Below are 25,208 nucleotides of genomic sequence, written 5' to 3'. Positions count from 1 at the left end.
TTCCGTTAGGGGGCGCGCGGCCGCTCACAAACCCGAGTCGCGCGCGGACCTCGAGATTATTTTGGCTCTTTAAAACATAAAAAGAGCATTCGTTTAAATGTTATTATTTAAAAAAAATCAAATATGATTTATAAATAAAAATCCGATGCTAAAATATCTATAAAATAATTAAAAATAAATAAATAAAGCGAGAAAAGCAACAGGTATCACGTGACCACGTCTTCACAGGAATGGAAATACATTATAAAAACAAAGAAAGTTAGAGCCTTGGACTATTTTGTTTTGTCTATTAATATAAAATGTTCATTATATTCAACAATGGCATGCAATGTCTGATGTATTCTTTTGGTACTAGTGTCTGTGTATTATTATATCAACACAAATCAGACGTCTAGTAAATAATACCTTTAACAGACTTAGAAAAATATATATATCTAGAGAATTGTTATCTATTAGACCACTCATAAACAAAAATAATGAACAAATAGACTACAGTGGGTATAAAAAGAATCACCCCATTTGCAAGTATAAAAAAATTGAGATGGACAATTTATGTTTTATCCAGCTGTATTTACTCAGTGCAACTTATATAATATACAGCTGGATAAAACCGTACATATTTTTATTTTCTATACCCGCTGTAAATATCTGACAGTTCAAATGCTGAAGTCCAAAATAAGAAGTTTTGTCTTATAAATAGTCTTTAAAAATATTAGTAATTATGTTTGGCATGATGGTAATGTCAGCAGTATTGGTACAGTGAATATTTGTTTTAAAAATTAAAATTGCACACATTAATGTCAAATTCAAAATATGATTTTTAAAGTTCCATATGAGAAGGTTCACTAGACTTAAATAATATTATTCATATCTATATTTTTCTTACAGAGTGAAAATGTAGGGACAAAACCAAAATATTCAAAGGACAAACTCTTTGGCACATATATAATATATTTATACAAGTTCAAATACACTTGATGACACGTAATTCCTGGGATTAAATCTGTTAACTTGCTATATGGGAAATGCCACAGAAACTGGGAAGTTAGGATTTTTCACCAAGATATAGTGCCAGCCAGTTGCATAAATTGCAGACTAGTCTTAAAGGTTAGTCATCGAATTATTTCTAACTTTTTAAAATCAGCTACATAAAAAAAAAAAATTACTCTTATTATTAATCCTAAAAGTAAAACTGATTTAAATGATAATTAGTCTAGTTCATTTTTGCAACTGGCCGCTGGATTAGTGCAACGTCTTGCTACCAGAGCTTTGAAGGATCTCTGCAGCAAACGCATCTGAATTATGTTATTATTCTATGACTCTATTACTATGTAAAATTCTAATATAATCATAGTAATTTAAACTAAGCACTTTTAACATCTCTATAAATATATATTTAATCTCTTATGTTTTTTTTTTTTTTTTTTTTTTTTGTCTCTCATGTCTTTCTTTCAACTTGCAAATAAGCCTTAGGATATTTTTATAATAGCTGGTTATAATTCTGTCTATGCAAATAAAATATTTTACTACATGGAACACTTGGAACGTTTTTATTCCAGTTCCATCAGCTAGACATATTTTATTACTGCTTTTCAACAGGGCTTCCCTTCTTCCGCTAGATGTCGCTGTTCACCATCAAAATAATAGTGGCACCTCAAGTCACTGCTTTGCATTTTATAGTGAACATATAATGTGGGCCTACATGTAAAGTATTAATCACCAATAATAATACACGTCGCCTGTGAGTTTCACAGAAAATGTTTCTTCAAATTGTTACATTTTAAAATGATAACATCACATTTATGATTAGAATAAAGTATTGATATCACTGAATATTTAAAAATATTTAGTTATTTCCTATCATCCTTATGTAATTTACCACAGTCTAAGTTTCGGTTTTAGATTTTTGTTTTTGTTGAGAAAACCGACTCGATTTACCCACATCCGGGAGTTTCTCTCTGAAAGGTTGTAAAAAAAACGAAACTTAAGAGGTTCAAAGGTTGTCGCTAATTATTCAAATACGATACCCGCTATCCATTTCTAACTCTTCACCGTTTATTTTCAGTTTAACAACAATTAAAAGACATTACTGTCTTTATTCGTGTTAAAAATATATATACATTTTCAAGACGCTGAAGTCGAAGCCACCTGATACCTGTTACTTTTCTCAGCGCTGATCAAGATGGACCAATCAAAGTTGATTATGTTGACTGATTGAGAATTGAGTTTTTTTTTTTTTTTTTTTTGTATATATAACAATTTTATAAACACTGTTGAGGCAGATTTTGATTTGCATTTCTGTTAAAAATCTTTGTTTCTTAACAAAAAAATTATTTCAATAAATAAAAACCACCGTGGGATCCAATGACTTTTCAGGTTTCTGGGCCGTAGAGCGCCCCCCTGTAGGAATAACCTCGCGCGTCTCCTTAGAAACACTCACAGGCCGACAACATTCGCGGTCCAATGAGAATTGATCTCTCTCTCCTATACATACACAAGGCATTTTGGGAAACGAGTTTCAGAAATCCGGATTCTGAACGAGAGTTACGCATTCTGAGCAGCGCAGCGCGGTGTTCGAGCACGGGTTTACGGCGGTTGCGCGGCGATCTGTTTCTTGTGATTATTTCCATAGAGGAGCATGAGGAACCCTGCGAGATTAAGACAGTAGATCAAACCAGCCAGATCACACATCAGCTCACCCACAGACGAGCATGGATCGGCGGAAGAGAGAGCTCGTGGAGAGTGAAGACGCGTTTATATGAAGGTTTTGGGGAAGAATAAGTCGTTTCGGACAGCAGAAGGGAAAGTTAAACGGGCAGGTCGAGGAAGAGAAGATCATCGGTCCATCCAAAGATCTCCCTGTGCTTCACAAGTAAGATCACACAGTTTAAACCGATCGTAACAAACCTCACATGTCAAGCTGTAGGTCATTTGATTTAGATATGTTTCTGTGTTTTGGCGGGTTCTGTCTCTTTAATTGCTCGAGCGACAGTTGCATCGAATGTTACATTATATCGTTTGTTTCTTTATAACTTCCTTGGCGAAGTGATACAATGTATCATTAAAAGAACAGTTCGCTCTAAAATAGAACGTTGGTTTCGTGATAGTTTAACCTGTCATAACCGGTCATAGGTTAAGTGCTGGTTTTGGTTTAGGCTCTGCTTTATTGATGCTCCTGAACGAGGAAGTGGATTCTGAGATGAGGAACATTTTCTTCAGAAGCTGAAGTTTGGTATTTTAATTTTAATCAGCGGCGTATTAGATGTCTAACTGTTGATCTGAATTTAGCGTGTGACGAGTCTGTCATATGAATCACTTTGAAGATGCTCAAGTTTATGAATAACATAAACATACTGATCAATCATCATCAATTCCTCATTGAGACTGAACGTCATTCACTGTCTCTATTTCTCAGTTCTGTTTTTAGATAATCAGATCATGTTCACTTTTTATCAGTAAGACTATTTTAGGTTTAGTATATCTAGTGGTTTGTCTTTGTATCCAGCAATATATCTTTCATGTGTCAGTTGACTCTGAATATACAGTCAAACTGTGTGTGTGTGTGTGTGCTTAATTTGCTAATTTAGGTAGGAAATGCTCAAATAATGTTTTAGAACTCTTGCACTTTGCTTTAGATCAGCTCAGTAGAAGTCTATTGTGAGCTCACTGAAATTGGAAAAAAGGTAGGTGTGTGTGTTTCAACAGTGAGACATTTTCTCCTGCATCTGCTGTCATCAGTGTCACATGTCTTAAGTACTGAATGCATGTTTTGTCAGTTAACAGGGTCCATAATAGAGTCTATAGTGGTTTCTGTAAGTGGTTTCACACTTCGGCTCTCTCACCCCACAAGAATCTGTTGCATGCGTGCTTCTACATAAGATCTTGTCAGGCTGGTTTTAGGCTTTAATTGCGAAAGTGCAATAACATAATTTCCATAGAACTTCCTGTGTTTGACTTACATTAAAACAATCATTTTGTATTCATTATGTGTTTTTCAAGACATGTTGATTGGGTATTCTTGTTAAATAAAAAAAGAATGTTGTAATTCAGAAATAATTTATATTTTGGTATTTCTTCTTATGATTTTGAGATGCTATATAACCCGGACGTGCTTTTGACAGGCTTTGTGAGATTCAGTCACCTATAGTCTAGATTAGTTGTGTACATTTATACAACAGAGGAGAAAAACGAGAGAATCCGATTCCTGTAGCAGAGGTAGAGTCTGAGCATGCGCGCTGCTGACTCGCCGTAATCCTCGCTCATCTCTGCGCGTGCTGAAGAGGAACGGGCTGAATTAAGAACTGAATTAAATTAATAACAGCATCTTATGCTTGCACGTCCAAGTGCGCTTTAGACACACGCATGCTTTCATGATGAGTCCCGTGAGGAGATGCATGAAAGCACCGCTGCAGTTCGGCTGCTGTGTGTGTTTATGCGGCGCGCGACAGCAGCAGCATCAGCATCATCAACATCATCATCATCCGCTCCAGCCGAATCAGAAGTGACCGAACCGGCACACTGAACCGCGCGGGACCGACAGGAGCGATCCGAACCGTACCGTGCACCCGGACGCCAGCGTTTCAGCAGTCGGGATCTTTCTGTAGCCTATCATCCATCCCGATGCTTTTGACTCTTGACCGCAGTTGAGACCCACATCAGACCGGAGGAACCGGAGCGCTCATGTCCTCACCGGGCCCGAGACCACTGTACCTCACCCGAGCCTTTCTGCGCCGTTAAATATTCATAGTCGCGATCTGAGTGTCAAACTTGATACTCCGGTGCCCGGAGAGACAGATGAGAACCTTCACATCCGTCGCCGTCACGTTATGAACATCTGCATGAGCTTTAGATGAGACTCGGATGAGAGGAGCAGCTGGATCTACACAAGCAGGACGAGATTCACTGCAGCAGCTGCAGTCTGACCCACTGAGGAACTCTGCTGGGTCAGAAACCCTCTCTGTGCCATGATATGAGTCCACTGATGCTGCAGACACACATGCATGCATACATGTATGCGCAGTCTCATACACACTGATGTTTATACAGGGGTTTGCACACACACACACATGCCTGCCTGCATGCATAGTCACATATATGATGTTTTTATATCTGACTTAATAGGGTGGATGGTATATTGGTGGTAGCTTTACTGGTACTGGCAGGTATTACAATGTGTGTTTGTTTTTTTTAATTATTATTTTTATTAATATAATTTGGGTCAGAATTAGATACAGATCTTATTTTGTGTATGTGTGTGCCATGTTTGTAAAGGTATCCATCCTCTTTGCTCGTTAAAATAGTTTTAGTGCCTGATCATAAATCTAAAATGTAAAGTTTATCTTTTAAGCATGCAAACTCATAGAGACTTATTATATCAGTCATATATGCCATAAAATAATATTTGGTATCAGGAAGAAAACGTTAATTTAAAAACATATTATTTACCACTTTAATTTTCCTATATTTTAAATGTTTTTTTTTACTAGTTAAAACCTCTTTAATTGCCCTTAGAAGTCCGCTTTTAACAGATTGTACTGTACTGGGTTGAAATCGTTTTTAAAATTGGTCTTTGCATGCATGGCTGATTAAATGCATGCACACATACATGCACTCATTCGCATGCGCAGACGCACACAGATTCATATGCTTGTTTCTGGAAGCTCGCTGATGTTTGTTTGCGATGAAAGGAATATTTGCTTCTGCAGGCCAGATGAAATGTGACGCATCGTAATCCCGGTGACAGCTGCGGAAAGATGAGCCACAGACAGACAGAGAGCAAGAGAGAGAGAGAGAGAGACAGGCAGTGAACATGATTAGAGGGACTGTGCTGTGACTCAACCAGACGCATAGAAAAACAAGACGGGAATGGAGACTGGAAACTTTCTCGCTGCCTCAAACTTCCTCTTTTAAACCCGTGTTTTCGTCTCGAGTGCTTCAGTAATGTGTTGTACTGCCATCCCCGAAGTGTCGTCCTTCCTATCAGGCGAGGTGACGGCAGGTTAAATGCCACCTGAGGCTTCGAGAGACCGGGCCTGTTGAGCTGAAGGGCCCACGGCCCTCGCAGACCTTTGGGGAAAACGGCACCCGTGGATCCTGTCAATCACAGCCACTTCCTGATGTTGATCTCTCAGACTAGAGGAGATGTCTGACTCTCCTAACTGAGCTTGAAAACCGTAGACCTCTGTGTTTGAGTGTATTTATGTGTATCAAAGACAAACAGAGGGACGCAGCGCGTGTGCTTCTAAGTTGCTCGTGGCAATGGGGAGTTCTGCGTCGTCTCTGACCACAGACAGAGAATCAGATCACGGGTTCAGTACGGCTCCGTTCCCGCCGGCCGCTCCGATGGGCTGGCTCAGGACCAGCCACAGCAGTCCGGTGTGGGGAACCACTTTCATCACACGCCAACAGCAGCAGCAGCAGCCTACCCCCCATAGAGAGCGCAGGTAAACACGTGCACGCTCCAGCATCACCTCATCAGGGGATATAAGTCAACATGACGTCAAATCGACTCTTTACACACTCAGAAATGATATTAAGATCTAAATTTAAGATTTATGTATTTGAAGTGCATGCATTTGGATTAGTTACATAAAATAATAAACCTAATGTGATTCATGTATGTCAGTCATGCAGCAATGAAACAGGTCACTAAAAAACTGGTTTGATTTCATTTTATTTCAATTAAAATACATTTATTCAAATTGCTTAGAAACAGCATGCCTCTGTTAATTGTGAAAATGATTACATTTATTCATGAACAAGGTTCAAATATGCAACAAGCATTATTCAATTATTTAAAATGGATTGATTGATTATTTATTTTGTGTATTAAAAACACCTTTACAGATTTTGTTTTGTTATGATTATAGAAATCTGACCTGTTCTTTTATGTATGTCAGACAAATATGCATCACATTACATTTATTGGTTTGTTTATGTTCAAACTTTGTAATCCAAATGCATGGAAAATAAAATTCAAATACATTACAAATAGATCAATTTAAGCCTTAATATATTTTGAGTGCATGATCCTGGACTGTTTTATCTGTGCATGTTATTCTGTAGAAAATGTTCTCCCACTTCACTCAATTCAATAATCCAGTCCTGCCCTAGATTTCATTTGGAAATGCATAAAATTAGTTGAGAATGATATTTCAAGTTCATTTTGCGTTCTGGATTGTTGATGCATTTTAAACTACCATTCAATTTTATTCAGATAGGATGCATTAAATTAAGTAACAGTAGAGTTTAAAATGTTCCAAAATATATATATTTAAAGTATTATCCTGCTTTCCACACAAATATGAAGCAGCACCACTATTTCCAGCATCGATGATAATCAGAAATGTTTCTTGAGCAGAAAATCATTATGTTAGACTGATTTCTGAAGATCATGTGACACTGAAGACTGGAGGAATGATGCTTTGCATTACATTTTAAAATTAATTACATTAAGAAACAACTATTTTAAATGGATTTAATATTTCACAATATTGAAGATTTTTCTTTATTTTTGATCAAATAAATGCAGCCTTGGTGAGCAGAAGAGAGTTAAAAAAAATAGAAAAATCAAACACAAACCTTAGTGTACTAGTGTATGCTCATGTTTAATGGAGTGTGTGTCAATACAGTGTATAGCTGAAACTTCTTGGACAGATTCTGTGTGTGTGTGTGTGTGTGTGTGTGATAAGCAGATGGTCTGGTTTTAGCAGATGGTATTGCAGCCACTTTGACTGAAGGCATCCTTTTACTAGAGGATTTTCCCTGTTACACTGTTTGCCAGGGGCACCCTGTGAACCCGTGAGGTTTCTCGTGTGTGTGTGTGTGTGTGTTCACATGTTGATAAGCGATCTTTGAGGTTCTTCTCTGTTTCACTGATGTTGATCATGTCTGTGTTACATGTCGAGGCACGTGTGGTGGAGCTGAATCATCAGTATGTTGAAAAGAGTCGCTGATGTTCTTTCAAAAAGGAAGATAATTCTCTGACCCAAATCTGTGAGGTTTTCTTTTTCTGTGGAACACAATAGAAAATGTTTAGTTTAAAATGTTGACTATTCATGCTGCTCTTTTGCACACAGTGAAAGTGAATGAAGGAGGATTTCTGAACTCCAAAAAGGACCATTTGTAAATGAGTAAAGTGCCTCAAGTCAAAGTTTCTCATCATCCAAACATCACACATAATGGTTTCTTGATGTCTTGTCATTAACGTCTCGAGTCGCCATATTTGAATGTACACAGAAAGAGAACTGAGGGACTGTCAACATTTTAATGTGCAGTCATTAAATATGACTTCATTTTTCCTCAAAGGTCTTTCCTCATACAAAGTTACTATTTGGCTTCAGAAGTTTTATTATGCAAGTAATATATTTTAGTGGATATATATATACATATATACACACACACACACACACACACACAGTGTCCAGCCTCATTTACTTTCTTTGTATGACAAAAATGCTTTTGGGATGACATAAGGGTGATTAACTTATGGAAGAAGTTTAATTTTGTGGGTGTCTATGCTGTTATATTGAGCCAATCATAATTGACGTAATTTGCATAAAGAAGACAACAACTAAATGGGCTGTTAAGGCTCCGAGAGAGGGTGGAAAATACTCAATGGATAAAATGACCAAAAGAAACCTGCTTTTATGTACAAGGTTATCATTGTAAGTGAACCTAAGGGACAAAACGAGATGCTAGTGTAGAATATTTAACCGAGTTAACCTGTCCGTCCAGGCACGCGATGTAAAGAAAACAGAGGTTCAGTTGTCAGGCTTGGAGCACCATCTGCTGTACGCGGCTGTTCATTTCCAAAAGTTCAGGGAGTAAAACAAACGGCTGTCACCAACCTTTTTACCAACTGACACGCCACAGACAGACTCGACGGGGCAGCCGCTCAAACAGCAGCGCTTCACAAGAAACAAGCTCTCAGCTGGAGTCACATGGCACAGGACCATGAATTATTCTTACTGCTAAAACAATGCAGGCATATTATTTTTATAAGGATTGAGCAGTGCAAGAGCTCCACATGTCCTTGTGTTTTTTTAAAAAGGGTTTCTCGTGTTAACAGAATCCAGGCAGCTTCAGAAGCACTTTATGTAATGCGTTTATATCTGCGTCAAATTGTGAACCATTTCTGTGTGTTCAGATTTGTGTATTTACAACACACACATATATATATATATATATATATATATATATATATATATATATATATACATATACAGTACAGACCAAAAGTTTGGAAACATTACTATTTTTAATGTTTTTGAAAGAAAATACAGAAAAAACAGTAATATTGTAAAATATTATTACAATTTAAAGTAATTGTTTTTAAATGTATTATACTTTAAATTATCATTTATTTCTGTGATGCAAAGCTGAATTTTTAGGATCATTATCACATGATCCTTTAGAAATCATTCTAATATGATGATTCATTATCAAAGTTGGAAACAATTCTGCTGCTTAATATTTTTTCAGAACATGTGATACTTTTTTAGGATACTTTGATGAATAAAAAGTAAAAAAAAAAAAATGCTATGTTTTTAAAATATAAATATTTTGTAATAACTATATACACTACTGGTCAGGAATTTGGGATCAGTAATTGTTTCTTTCTTCTTTTTAAATAAAATCAATACTTTTATTCAGCAAGGATGTGTTAAATTGATAAAAAGTGATAGTAAAGAAAATATATTATTAGAATATATATTACATTTTTCTTTTGAATAAATGCAGTTCTTTTTAACCTTTTATTGATCAAATTTATTAGACAGCAGAACTGTTTCCAACACTCATAATAAATCAGAATATTAGAATGATTTCTAAATGATCATGTGACTGATGTTACATGTGACACTGAAGGCTGGAGTAATGATGCTGAAAATTCAGCTTTGCATCACAGGAATACATTTTTTTTTAAAAGTTTATTCAAATAGAAAACTATTATTTTAAGTTGTAATAATATTTCACAATATTACAGTTTTTCTCTGTATTTTTGATCAAATAAATGCAGGCTTGGTGAGCAGAAGAAACTTCTTTCAAAAACATAAAAAATAGTAATGTTTCCAAACTTTTGGTCTGTACAGTGTGTATATATATATTACTAATTATATATTTTTATTTATTTATTTATATAAATAATATTATTTATTATTCAAATATAATTCATTTTAAATTAAATTATTTAAACTAATAAATAACAAATATATTTTAGCCAAAAAATATTTTCTTTGTTTGTAAATTATGTATTGTTTCTTTATCCTATTGTTTATTTACCAATTTTTTTAATGACTTATTTACCTTATAGTCTTTGACATGGCCTAAAACAACCAAATAAATGTGTGTGAATGTATTTTTTTCTTAATAGAATTTTGTATATATACTATTTTTACTATATATATATATATATATATATATATATATATATATATATATATATATATATATATATATACACACACACACACACACACACATCTACTTTTCAGTTTGTCTGAGGTGAAGTTTTTAAGCATAAAAAAAAAACACTTTTGCGATGACCTTTGACACTTGAGACATGAGTGCTGTACGTCTCTATTGTGAGTGAGTGTGTGTGTGTGTGTGTGTTTGTGTGTGTGTCTTTATCTAGATGTTTCCTGAGTGTTTTATCGGTAGAAAGTGAGTCGCTGTCCTCTGAGGCTTTACTGAGGATTTATTCCCATAGCAACAAGCTCCTATCACTTCAGCCAATCACAATTCAGAATGAACTCTCCCTGCTTGAATCTCTCTCTCACACACACACACACACACACCATGGTTTAGTATGTTACTTTCAAAAGTCTGTCTTATAAACTAAAATGCCAGAATTATCATAATTGTATTGTTTTTTTTGGGGGGGGGGGGGGGTATGCTTTCATGTATCAGGTTGAGGCAAGTTGTTAATCGTAATGTATCAATGATTATTTATTGGTCTTCATATTTTGGTGTTACCTTTTGTACTTTCATTATGGCCAATAATGATGCAAACGCAAATACAATATCTATTTTGTAGCTGAGACTTCAAGGTTTGTGTATACTGAGAAATATTCACTGGAGTAAAAGTGTGACAGTCTCTCCAAAAGAGGACACTTCAAGCCTAAATCCACACATCCATATTAATTCATAAATATAGTTTGATCTTTGAATTCTCTTTCACCTCGTATCATGTGGTTTCCTCGTTTGCGTAATGAAAGGTGTTTCCTAACCTCAGATTTCCCCTGTCCCAGATTGCCCCGATCTTTTTTATATGACTCTAATGTGACCGTTTTAAATGGATTCCAGTCAACATAGTTCTTACATGATGTTCATCAGCCCGAAGCCAAAAATATGATGCTGTTGGAATGATGTTATATCACGTACTCGGAAAAACTATTTCCGCCAATAATTCCCTGCTTTCCAGCAGTGTTAATAGGTCACCGAACACACCCATCATGCACTGCAGGATGCATACAATATGATCAGATATGCAGGCCAGCTTTGATTCTTTGCATTATTTATTAGCTTGATCCTCCTTGGGCCGACAATTAGTTTCACTAGTCAGTCGTATAGGACACACACACGCACACACGTTTGTTTCTGTATAAAGTGTGTTCATCCCATAGGTGTAATGGTTTTTATTCTGTACAAACTGTATATTCTATGTCCCTTCACCAACCCTACACCTAACCCTAACCCTCACAGGAAACTTTGTGCATTTTTACTTTCTCAAAAAAACTCATTCTGTATGATTTATAAGTGTTTTGAAAAATGGGGACATGGGTTATGTCTCATAAGTCACCCTCTCCTTGTAATACCTGTGTCATACCCATGTCATTATACAGAGTTGTGTCCTGATATGACACACACACACACACACACACACACACACACACACACGCACGCACTCAGGGAGGAGTGGGATGAGGGCCAGTTCTGTTAGACCAGTGCTAATGACTGTGACTCACAGTACAAATGTCTTCCTGCGTGTATGTGATGGTTTTTGGAGACACTGGGTCAAATGTCTCGGCACTAGGGATGTAACAAGTCACTCAACTCATGTTGCAATAGGATTCACAATACTGAATTCACGATACGATTTTCTCGCGACAAGATTAAAGACAAATATAAATGCTTGGACCAAATTGCTGCGCATTTCTTTGTGAAACTGAAATATGTTGAATAACAAAACTAAATTGAAATTTAAGATAAATAACAAATAAAATAACAAACAACCATTTATGATTAGAGGCTGTGACTGCTTTTTAATCACAAGCACGAGCGGTTTTAAATCTAAATTAGATTGTAATTTCGAAATTTAAAACCAAATCTGAATGCTCTGACTTTATTTTTTTAATTGTACTACATAAAACATCTGCACAAAACAAAACAGCTGAGGAACTGAATGAGTGTAGATTGACTCTCTGACAGCAGATGGCGCTGATGAAACAGAAGCTATACAGTGATTCCTTGGTTACTGCTGTTAACTAAACAAATGTATGGAAGTATTATGTTACATTTATATAGACAGACTTCACAAGTGCACTGAAAATTTGTCTATTCCTTATCTCCTCTCTGAATTTTTTTTTTTAAGTTTTTTATTTATTTGTTTAAATAATTAAAATGTCATTTTTATATAAAATGTATAATAATAATATTATAACTAATGTTTATAATATATACTTTATAATTAATATATATATATATATATATATATATATATATATATATATATATATATATATATATATATATATATATATATATATATATATATATATATATATATTTACACGCACACACACCCCTCAAATGCACCCTAAAATGTTTATGTGGATCTTATTTTTATGCATGTAAAATATTTGTCCTGTTTGTATACCTTTTATGTATGTTTATTAATTTAATTAAATGTTTTTTTTTTTTACATTAAATGGCCTCACATATAGCATTAAAAAAATAAATTGGTTTGATATATGACAACTATCACAGTTTGAATATTGATTAATCAACCTGTTTGAAATATTAGGTTAACACACTGGTATAAGTCATAATGTTGGTTTATTAATAATGCATTGTATTAGGCCTATTAATCTTCCTCATTAGTCTATCTTTACCTAATGCTATTTGATTTTCCACAACTCCATTCTGCACTCTTTTGTGTACTTGGGAATTGAATTCCATAACTAATTGTTTTATCTCTCTCCTTGTTTTTCAGTAACTCTCATTCTCCCGGTTCGATGGCTGCAGTTGTGAGGACTTCTGATTGGTCATGTGGGCGCTGCACGTTTCTTAACTCCAGCGGCTCCTTACGCTGCTCTATTTGTGAAGCTCCTCGGCAGAAGCCGGATTTGAACCATATTTTGCGCCTCAGCAGTGCTGAGGAACCTCGCTGGTCCTGCCCCCGTTGCACTGTGACCAATCACCATGGATTAGGTTCGTGTTCTGTGTGCGGAGCACCTCCAGTTACGCCCAACGGACCCCTCCCACCCAAGCAGCCCCCGCCCACTCCAGTACAGCCCGCCTCCAGCCCTGAAGCCAAAGGTCAGGTAGCCAATGGGGAGTCCCGATGTGCGGAATCCAATGGGGAGGTGTGCATGGGAGGGGAGGGGTCATCAGAGTGGGCGTGTCCTCGCTGTACTTTAGTGAATACTCCGGTGGCGTTATCGTGCTCGGCATGTGGTGGTCCGAGGAAACTCTCCTTACCGAAGATCCCTCCTGAAGCACTAGTCGTCCCGGAAGTGCGCACACCCGTGACCGGGTTTCCCACGCAAACAGCGGGAGCATCCGCGCCTCTTCTCATCGATCTGACTGAAGATTCTCCACCCCAAGCTCCTTCTGAAACCCCTTCTCCACCCCCCATCCCATTTCTGCCCCCTTCCCTATCCTCGCTTCAGAATAACCCCGTGCCTCGCAGCCGAAGGGAAGTCCCGCCTCCTGGCCGGCCCCCGAACCCTGCCCCCTCGCCAACCTCCCCCTCAACCTGCCCGCCTACCAAACCCAAGCCCCTCCCACCATCAGACAACTACTCACTCAAGCGCCTGAGTGTGCTGGAGGAGGAGCCTAATAGCCCCGCCCCTCCAGTCACGTCTCCGCCCTCTTGGAAGTGCCCCGGATGCTCTGCCCCCACAGCTCCTCCCTCGTCATCCGCCGGCCGCTGTGATGCATGTCGAGGGTCGCGGCCGGGTTCGGGCGGTGACGTCATAGACGTACTGGGCGAATCAGTGCGATTCACTCCGGCGTCACCGTCCAGTCCAGACTTCAGCTCGTGGGCGTGCTCCAAATGTACGTTGCGCAACCCGACGGGCGCGGGCCACTGCACAGCCTGCGGTTCATCCAAATTGCACGGTTTCTTTGAGCCGTCCAACTGCTCGTCGTGTTCTCGGAAACAACAGCGTGCCTTTACTTCCACCTCCTCTTCCTCCATCTCATCCCCGTCTGCGCAGGACAAGAGCGCGTGTCAGTGGACGTGTCCTGCCTGCACACTCTTAAACGAAGTAAGGATGAAGCATTGCGTGGCATGTCACACCCCACAGCAGTATCTGAACCAGAGGAAAATCGGGAAGCCGCTCAAACGCCGGGAGAGCATGCATGTGGAGACGCGCAGACGCACGGATGAAGGAGAGGCCAAGGAATTGTGGGAAAACATTGTCAGCTTCTGCAGAGAGGTAAGACACTGTCAGTTTGATTTATAAAAAATAAAATATATATATTTGTGTAGTATTTTTAAATGCGCTAAAGATGCAGAGATACTTACTTTATACTGATTTTAACAAAAATAAGCAGAAACTCTATTCTACAGATACACACATATGATATACAGAAAAATATGATTTCTTAATTTGTGGCCACATTTTATATAAAATGAATCTCTTGTCCCATTTTAGGTAGTGACAAATTTGTTCCGTCATTTTAGTTAAATTATAACAAAAATCGATTTACCTAAAATGTGGAAAAAATTAATAAGTCCTGGGAATGATTCTTTTTAGTTTAAGAGACAATACGATAATATTTTAAAATACATTTCAGTAACAGAATTGGTCATTTAAGCTGTCCATTTAATTTAATCTTGAAAGTGTTATTATGTTTTCCATGTCAAAATATGCAGTTAAATGTTGTTCATTCATGAGGCTAGGGTTATTTTAAAGTTAAATAAAAATTATTAATATGTAAAACGTCCTTATGTGAAAATTACCAAAACTCGCCTTAGTTATTTTAACTGATATTTTTACTTTAAATGATATCCAAAGAGAGTTGGAGTTTTGAGCGAAATCTCTTCTGCTCACCAAGTCTGCATTTATTTGATCTAAATTTTATTTGTAAAATTGTGAAATATTATTATAATGTAAAATAAATGTTTTCTATTGTAATATATTTTAAAAAGTAATTTATTCCCTTAATGTAAAGCTGAATTTTCAGCATCATTACTCCAGTTTCAGTGTCATGTGATCCTTCGGAAATCATTCTAATATACCGATTTGCTGCTCAAGAACCAATTATAGACCATATCCAACACAATAGATGTACTATATTAATTTTTAATGAACCATCTGTTTTTAATATCAGTTTAAATGTCAGTGATTGATACACCAGTGCATCTCGTGGTCTCGTCTGTAGTGTTATAATGTAATATATATATGTGTGTGTGTGTGTGTTTCTATGTGACACACCTGACCCACATAAATACTAATGTTCCATCATCTAAACCTCCTGCTACTCTATTCTGTTGACATATCAGAGCGACAAGCAGAGCGTGAAACAGCAGTGCCCCTCATATCTGCTAAATATTTGATCTATCTCTGACCTTAATCGAGGGGAAAATGGCCAGACTTTGTGTTTGAGGAGATGCTGGCAGCAGTTGTTCAGCTCGTGATGTTCTGTTCAGACAGAAGGAGCGTTTAAGGAGCGTCCCGCTGAAGTAAGTGGCTTTGTGCTCTTGTGAGTCGAGTGTGTAATGATTCACTCCCCACGGGGCTGAAATGCTCATTTTTCCATATTCAATTAAAGGATTCGCAAAAGAACACAGAAGTGTTTATTCAATTTATCATTTGCACTTAAAAGCGGTACTTCATCTCTTAAATGAAACCGATTCCTCGTGAATACAACTTCAGCAGCTTCTCAAAGTCTTCCTTTCAGGAATGTTTCTAGGAACTCCTTGATATCGCTGAGGTATGTCTTCCATATCTCTGGCTAGTTTTCTATTTCAGCCTTGAGATTGGTAGTTAAATCAGTCTGACCTTTGTATTTCCTCCTCGTGCAGACAAACAGCTCTTAAAGACTCGTGACGCTAAAACCAAAGGTTGAAATCCAGATAAGCCACAGTTATGATCTCTACATGTTAGTATCATCTTACTAAGGTTAAATATATTTGGATGCAGCTCTGGCTTGCTTCTCCAGTGTCCTCTTGAGATTTGTGTTCAGTGGTTTCCGGACTACACACGTTATTTCCCCAGGATGCAACATGATATGAATCCTCATGTTTTCTCTGAGATGAAGTACATCTTTTTGTTTCGTTTTTTTGGTGTGTGTTACATGACTAGAAGGTCCTTCAGTGTTTTCTGGGGCACGTCAGGATGTGTTAGTGTTTACACTGTAAATGTGTTGTGCTCGTAAGCATCCCTGAAGATGCTCTGATCTGATCTTTAGACATCAGTTGATGAATATTAATTTCAGGTCTCAGCACAGCTGGGATTTGACCCAGATGTTCTCCCTTCAGAATGAAAAATGCTGCATCACAAACTAAGTTTAGATCATGCCTAAGCTATTCAAAATCAAATTTTTCAGCACGTTATGTACTAAAATAAATAATATGATTAATAATCGAAGTTATACCAGCACTCATTCTCTTTGCAAATGGGATTTCAGACATCTCAAACACAAGTTCACATGCATTTTCCCAGCAGTCCCTCCGATCTGCGTCCGTCTGCGCTTGCAGCTCGGGAGATGTATTTTTAGAAACGGTTGTGGCAGCAATTAAACGTCTCCCCAGAGTCAAAATGACCCCTATTTCTCCAGCATGCGCGTCTTTCCTGCAAAAAAAACTAAAATCAGGTGTTGCGTGAGCTTCTGCAGTCTGTGAGAATGTATGTTTGAAGCTGTATCTGCTGCAGTTTTTTTGCAAATGTACATGTTTCTACATCTTCATATGATGCACAGCATGTCGACTCGATAAAGATGTGCACACTAACAAGTGAAGAGAAGGTGATGTTTTAGGGGGAACATTTGTGTAGTTTTAGGGTAAATAGGGTGAAAATGCAGTTACTTCCTGCCTGCATATAATATGCATATTATTTAATCATATCTACATAGATTTAAAACTTTTTTTAACATGATATTAATAAAAAGCATTAACATTTTAGTTACTTATATGTATCTCTATATATGGAGGGATGGATGGCAAATGAGATCTGTATAAATGTAAAAACAAAAAACTATTTTAACCCTATTTATTAAAAAAAATAATAGTAAAATTAGCACAGCACGGGGGATATTTGTAGCGATAGCCAAAAAAACATTGTATGGGTCAAAATTATAGATTTTTCTTTTATGCCAAAAATCATTAGAATATTAAGTGAAGATCATGTTCCATGAAGATATTTTGTAAATATATCAAAACTACATTTTTGATTAGTAATATGCATTGCTAAGAATTCATTTGGACAACTTTAAAGATGATTTTCTCAATATTTACATTTCTTTTGCACCCTCCGATTCCAGATTTTCAAATAGTTGCATCTCAGACAAATATCATCTGATCCTAACAAACTATTCATCAATGGAAAGATTATTAATTCAGCTTTCATATGATGTATAAATCTCAATTTCGAAAAATGTATTTTGTGCTCCAGGATCACGCATGAACTAATAATGGCAAATGTTGGTGTATTTGTGTGTGATGGTGTTACTGAACTCTTGTTTGTTGTAGAACGCGGTGAACTTCGTGGATGACAGTTTCCCCCCCGGTCCACGTTCGGTCGGGTTCCCCGAGAACGACAGCGTCCAGCAGCGAATCAAAAAGTGGCTCCGCCCTCACGAGATCAACGGCAATAACTTTAAGGATCGCGGCGTGAAGTGGTCCGTGTTCAGAACGCCCCGCCCCTCTGACATACTGCAAGGCCTTCTGGGAAATTGCTGGTACGAGAAACATGGTTGAGTTTTGGAGTGGAGTGCTAGTTTACTGCTCACAGCTCAGTCTACATTAGCTCTGATTATGTGTTTAAACACTGTATTTGTCACATGAGCTCGAGTGGAGTCCAGTGTAGTTTAGTGAAATTTTGGCTTGTTTGACAGGTTTCTAAGCGCTCTAGCGGTGCTAGCGGAGCGGCCCGAGTTAGTGGAGCGTGTGATGATCACCAGAACCATCTGCCAGGAGGGAGCGTATCAGGTGCGGCTCTGTAAGGACGGGACGTGGACCACGGTTCTGGTGGACGACATGCTGCCCTGCGACGAATACGGATTCCTGCTCTTCTCACAGGTTTGTGTTGCTGTGCTTGAGTTTGTTTGTTAGGACTGATGTTATATGCTTACAGTTGGGATACATACATATTATTTATTGTACACAAATCATATCTAGATTTATATGAAGTTTATATAAAATATAAAGACGTATTTTACACTGTATTTATTTTTTAAAAAAATTATATAAATATATATATAAATAAATAAATAATAAATATAAATTGTAAGGAATTTTATAGTATATGCATATTGTTTATTGAACACATCATATATACATCATATATACAAATGCAAATTTTACACTTTATTTATAAAAATTAGTGCTGTCAATCGATTAAAAAAAATTAACTAATTAATCGCACAATTTTTTTTAATTAATCGCGATTAATCGCGATTAATCGCGATTAATCGCGATTAATCGCAATTAAAAGACTGAAACTTTTTGGATATGTAAATGTAAAATGTAAATAATTAATGTAAACTCAAGACAAAGAAACTATTTAAATTCAAAATATGATTGTTTATTGGAATTTTTGTTTAACTTGTAACACAGATTTTCTCATGTAAACAACATACCTGCAATAAACCATCAATATCCTCCAAATTAACTGTTGGCTTGAAAGCCATATTTATTACAGAAATAAAAACACAGGCATGTAAGTACCATTTGAATTTCAAAACAATCAATGCCAATAATAGACAAAAATGATTTCCATGTTGAATTCTAAGTGGACTGCAAAAAATTCCAAAGTATAGTCATTGCCAGTGCTTTAAGTGGGCTAGTATGCACCAGTACTCAGTACCGCCACTTCCAAATATAGCTCTTGAGCGTACCGCCACCTCTCCGTGCGCCCAGAACGTGCTTGTAGCATACCGGTACGCTCATTTGGACATCTGTTTTAATAGAGGTTTTAATCTTTCACCTGCACTGCCGATTTTCAGAGCGCCCTTCACAATGCAAGCTTCCTAATTCATCCCACCCAGAGCAGAAACTACATTACCCATTCACCCTTAAGTTATACAAGTGAATAGCGCATGTGTCGCTTTTCCCACTGTTAAGTGTCAACAACTCAACGTGGCCGGAGAAGGTGTGTGAAACTCGTTGTGAGTTATACTAAAGCAAAATCTTGAGTATTTATTGTCTGATAAACATTAAAAACTGTCTGCGGAGGTTGAGTCGTCCTGCAGCCCCCGCTGGCTGCTCATTGGCTGCAGCATCTTTTTTCTAAGTTCTAAAAAAATACCGTAGACGGCAAGGCACAAATTTAGATATTCATTTATCTAATTAATCTATAGCCTATGCACAAAGACAATATGATCTTTTTGTCCCCTTTTTGTTTTAAAGCTTGATGAAGAGAGAGAGCGCAAGTTGCTGCAGCTGAGGAGGACAGTGATGCACGCGCACAGGAGTGATTGACAGTTCGCGGCACTGTGTACAAAAAATACTCCGCTACACAATTATTTCTTTATTTTCGTTTAAGCTTATTAACGTTAGCGTTACAGAAAGGTCTGATTTAAGCACTGTTAAAGTCATTGTTTTTTTTGTTTTTTAAACAATGACATTTGAGTTCATGATTTTAATGTTGCTGTTTCTTGTGGCAGAATAAATGAAGAGTAATGTTTTTTGTGGCAGACTGAAGAGTAATCCGGCAGAGTTTTATACTGAAACTTTCCGTCTAAAAGTCCTTCCTTGGTCTTATCCATATTTCTTTGCACGTTGAACACACATAGGCCACAACTGGAAATAAAAAAAACTGCTTAATTTGCGTTATTTTTTTTTAACGCATTAAATATTTCAAATTAATCGAATGCGTTAACGCGCTAATTTTGACAGCACTAATAAAAATATATAAATATATATAATAAATAATATCAATTGTAATGAATTTGATAGTATAAACATGATATTTAAAGATAGCCAGTAAGGTTTTTTTTTTTTTTTTTATGAAAACTTAATAAAGTAAATAAAAGAATTGCAAAACTGCTCAAACAATATGTAACATAGTGATAAATTATTTGAATAAAAAATTAAATTGAAAAATAATTCTAATAGCAAATATTTTGGAAGTTATTGAAAACGTTAGTGAAAAGTATTTTTAAAAAGTAAGTGAAAAGTGTTTTAAACATCACATTAATTTAAAAATGTAAATATTACTACATTTAACTATAAATGTATTTTAAATATATTTTATTAATTCAATTGTATACACCATTATTATCATTAAAAATGTATCGTTATGATTAAATATATCGAATGTAATTAAAAACAGTTCAAATATTTTTGGATTTTTATAATAAAGCAGCATGTGAAAAAAAAATGTTATGCATTTTTGGAAATGACACTTATGCTACAAACACTACATCCCTGTTTTCTCTGTTACTTCCTGCATTAATATTTCTTGAATCGGGGTTTTTCTCTGGGACAGGCTCAGCGGAGGCAGCTGTGGGTTGCTCTGATAGAGAAGGCTCTGGCGAAGCTGCACGGCTCCTATTTTGCGCTGCAGGCCGGCCGTGCCATCGAGGGTTTGGCGACGCTCACTGGCGCCCCCTGTGAAAGTCTGATGCTGCAGGTCAGCTCGACCAACCCTCGAGAAGAGCCCATCGACACGGACCTCATATGGGCCAAGATGCTCAGCTCCAAAGAGGCCGGGTACGTCACACACTCTCCAGATCGTTCAATTAATTGTCCTGTAGTTTAATCACTGTGCTACTCGGCATTCACAAGACAGTTAATGTCCACATGTTACTAGAGATGCTTCGAATGACCTAACATACTAGCATTAGTTATACAAACTGATTCAAACGATTGATAATTATATTATTTATAAGCATTATTATTGTTGTAGAATTTGCAATAAATGTTAAATGTAAAAGATACATTATTGGATACTTTCAGCCATTATTTAAAAGCTAAACTAAAGATCAACTAAAATATTTATGTTTATTTATTTTCTCTCTGTCTGTTCATTTGTGATTCTGGTGTGTTTTGTTCTGTTTTATTATTTTTAAACTAAAGATAAATAAAAAAATAATAATAATATTCAAAACATAATCTAAAACATTATAAATATATGCAAGATTGAAATTTTGAATTTTGAATAATCTTTGCTATGTGTTATTATTATTATTATTATTTTTATGTTCATATGGTATTTATATACCAGGATATATACAGTATTTATTATTGTTAACTGAAAAAAAATGTATACCTTAAATAAATAAAAAAGATTAACTGAAATAAAATAGTGTGTGTATATATATATATATATATATATATATATATAGAGAGAGAGAGAGAGAGAGATTATAATAATAATAATAATAATTATTATTATTATTATTATGATTATTAATTTTAATTTAATTTTAAATTTTTTAAATGATTTTTTTTTTCAGTTAGTTATATACCAGGTTATATACAGTATTTATCATTAAAAATCATTAAAAACTTTTTTACCTAAAATTTAAAAAAGTTGAACGGAAATGAAATAGTCTATATAAATATATATAGTTATTTTTTTATTTATTTCATTTATTGATTGATGTTTTATTATTATTATTATTATTATTATTATTATTATTATTAAAAAATCAGTTAGTTGCCAAGGTATCATTTCTCTACTAAAACAGCTACAACTGAAATAACTGAAATTAATTTAAAAAAAAAAACGATGATCCCGTATCAGTGATCGTAAAACACTGTTCTGCGCTGGTGTAACTGTGCAGTGAGTTTGTGATGGTTGTCTGTGTGTGTCTCAGGTTTCTGATGGGGGCGTCCTGCGGTGGCGGGAACATGAAGGTGGATGATGCTGTGTATGAGTCTCTGGGGCTCCGGCCGAGACATGCCTACTCCATACTGGACGTCAGGGATGTTCAGGGCTACAGGTCAGACATGCTGTCAAACAAGAGTTTCTTCACCCATACGACACAAAAGATCTGTTTTGTGAGGCAGTGATGTTACACGTGTTCATACTGATAACTGTTTTACACAGCATTGTTTGAACCACAGCGTTTGCAGAAGCTCATTTGAAACTTCTACTTTTATATATCCTCATTTGAACAAAACAAGATCGCTGTTTCAGTGAATAAAGCTTCATTAGATATTATAATCGCAGTGAGCTTTGTGTTTAGTGACTTTCAACAAGAAACAGAGTCGCATCATTCATATTCAGTCAGTTTCATCAGGAAGTTCACCCACTTTGACACACTTTGTGTTTCAACTGTGTAAAGATATCATTAAAACAGCTTGTAAAAAGCTTTGTTAGCATTACATTTAGCTCATTTGATCACTAGAGAAGTTAAGTCTAGAGAAGAGCATTTTGCTAAATATATGCACTAAATATGCCTATATATTCATTATATTAATTAAACCTGTTATTTAACAGAACTGTCATGCAAACAAGTTATGATTATATTTCAACAACACATTGGAGTAGAAACCTACTTTTCTACTTAGATTTATAAGTTAATTTAAAAACTGCCTTGTGTGCAATTTACGTTTGCATGTAATTATTTATTTTATTTCAGTGCTGGTTATTGTATCTAAAAATAAATCGTAATTGACTTTAACAGTTTGGATTCTTTGTTAACTGTAACGTTTAATATTATGGTAATATGCGAGTGAATTGGCTCTTATGTAATTTACAGCATTAGCTCAGGTTGATTTTTTTTTTTTTTTTATTGAATTCATTTAAATTTGTTGAGTAAACCATTGTTTTATGTTTAGTTGCCGTTCCTGAAAGCATACCGAAATGTGACTTCAAAACCGAGCCGTCATTTTTGTGCACACCTGCTGCTTTGCATATAATGAAGATGATTCATGCTGTCATGCAAAGAACAAAAAAAGCAGTGCATACAGGTTTTTTTTGAGGTCATATGATGCATGCATTTTTAAATCGTGAGTGACGACTGTGCAAACATTGTGACTGAACAATAAAAGCATGCCAGAGCTGTAGATCCCGAGCGCTTCTGGTAAAGCACCGAGGCTCTTGTGTTTCAGGCTGCTGCGTTTGAGGAACCCCTGGGGCCGGTTCTCCTGGAACGGCTCGTGGTCAGACGAGTGGGCCGACTGGCCGCAGAACCTGCGTCACGAGCTCATGGCTCACGGCAGCAGTGAAGGTGTCTTCTGGATGGAGTACGGAGACTTCATTAAGTGAGTCATTAAGTGCTTCATCTGTGTTAAACTGACCTTTAGTCTGAGATCAGCTTCAGCAGATAAAGAGGACAGACGTCTTTCAGAAGAGATGTGAATGTGTTGATGGCCTACATTAGCTTTCTATTTTGTTATGTATATTTATTCCATTTTTTGTTTTTGTATTATGCATGTATTAGTAATTAGCTCTATATAAAGTTGGTGGAAAATGAGGACGCAATGTTTAATTGAAATGATTGAATTCAATTCTATATGCATATTATTAATGATGGAACGTGAGATCTACATAAACACATTTCACATAATTTTAATATAAAAAAATATTATGCTAGCTTCTGAAAATTCTTTTTAAAGAATATATTAAAATTAATTAGTTTTAAATTATAGAAATGCTATTTAATGATGGAGGAGATCTACTTAAATTTGAAAAATGTGCTGTATATATTATGTATTATATACAAATTAAGTTTTTTATTAAATATGAGCAAATGAGATGAACTTGGAAAAAAATAAGACATATTTACACCTTATTTATTAAAAAATATTATTATTATTATTATTATTAGTAGTTAAAAAAGTAATAGTTTTTATAAAAAAAAGCTTATAAATGTTTTACTAATTTTTTTAAAAATATAAATGAAGCTTAATAAAAAAAGTATATTAAGAACATTGTATTAAAATGATTACATTGGTATAAAAATGTTTTTTAATAAATTATGTAACATTATTTAATATGAATATTTATTTAAAAAATCTTAACATTTTAATTTTAATGAGATCTACATACATTTAAATAAATAATACATTTTTATTACAAATGTTAAAAATGTATTAAATCAAACAATATCTACATACATAAAAAAATTATTTATTTTACAGCAAAAACCTATGGAACATTACATTACGATTCAGTTACTTTATTATGATATATGTTTTTAATGATTTTATATGAGATCTAGGTAAACAATAATAAATACATTTTACACAATTTTTATTAATGATATTAAATAATTATTTAATAATGGCAAATTATATCTAAACTTGAAAAAAAAAATGTATATATATATATATATATATATATATTAACAATTTTATTTGATCTTTTATTCATGTTCTTTGATGATTGTAAATGACGACAAAATAATAAAAAATATTTAAAAAGTAATTCTAATCGATAACGATAGGTAAAAATTGATAGCCTGAATGCACTGTAAGTTGCTTTGGATAAAAACGTCTGCTAAATGCATACATTTATTTTAAATTTGATTTATTTATTTAATCGGGTATTGTTATCAGCTGATGTTCACAATCACCCATCAGACCGAGGGATCAGTCTATCTTTAGATCTAGTTAACAGAAAACACCTTGTTTGATCTTGTGCGTGCAGGTACTTTGATTCGGTGGATATCTGCAAGATTCATGCTGATTGGCAGGAAGTTCGTCTTCAGGGTTGTTTGCCCTGTCGGGCGAGTAAACCTGTGACCGTCACCGCCCTCACGGTCCTGGAGAGAACCGCGCTGGAGTTCGCCCTCTTCCAGGAGGGAAGCAGGTAAAGACCAACAAAATAAATGAAGAATGAGCCATGAAATCATAATCATAAAAC

General features: G+C 35.6%; 1 protein-coding gene across 3 annotated transcripts in view; it reads left to right on the top strand.

Annotated features, from left to right (window-relative positions):
* The first annotated feature begins 2,500 nt into the window (after window positions 1–2,500).
* The window catches only part of capn15 (calpain 15), a 29,460-nt gene continuing 6,752 nt past the window's right edge, over window positions 2,501–25,208 (top strand). The window contains exons 1-9 of one of the 3 annotated variants that reach the window (XM_052541923.1): window positions 4,251–4,943; window positions 5,706–6,443; window positions 13,214–14,663; window positions 17,921–18,129; window positions 18,286–18,469; window positions 20,880–21,103; window positions 22,213–22,338; window positions 23,453–23,605; window positions 24,993–25,154. In XM_052541923.1, coding sequence (XP_052397883.1) covers window positions 6,259–6,443; window positions 13,214–14,663; window positions 17,921–18,129; window positions 18,286–18,469; window positions 20,880–21,103; window positions 22,213–22,338; window positions 23,453–23,605; window positions 24,993–25,154 — 2,693 coding nt within the window. In that variant the 5' untranslated portion in view covers window positions 4,251–4,943; window positions 5,706–6,258. Of the gene's footprint in view, window positions 2,873–4,250; window positions 4,944–5,165; window positions 6,444–13,213; window positions 14,664–17,920; window positions 18,130–18,285; window positions 18,470–20,879; window positions 21,104–22,212; window positions 22,339–23,452; window positions 23,606–24,992; window positions 25,155–25,208 lie in introns of those variants that run through there. The other 2 variants (XM_052541924.1, XM_052541922.1) reach the window with 2 other exon arrangements.

The sequence above is a fragment of the Carassius gibelio genome, chromosome A24 (genome assembly GCF_023724105.1).
Source record: "Carassius gibelio isolate Cgi1373 ecotype wild population from Czech Republic chromosome A24, carGib1.2-hapl.c, whole genome shotgun sequence".
Classification (NCBI taxonomy): domain Eukaryota; kingdom Metazoa; phylum Chordata; class Actinopteri; order Cypriniformes; family Cyprinidae; genus Carassius; species Carassius gibelio.
Note: the sequence above shows the minus strand (reverse complement) of the source record. Positions and strands in the feature narration are given on the sequence as shown.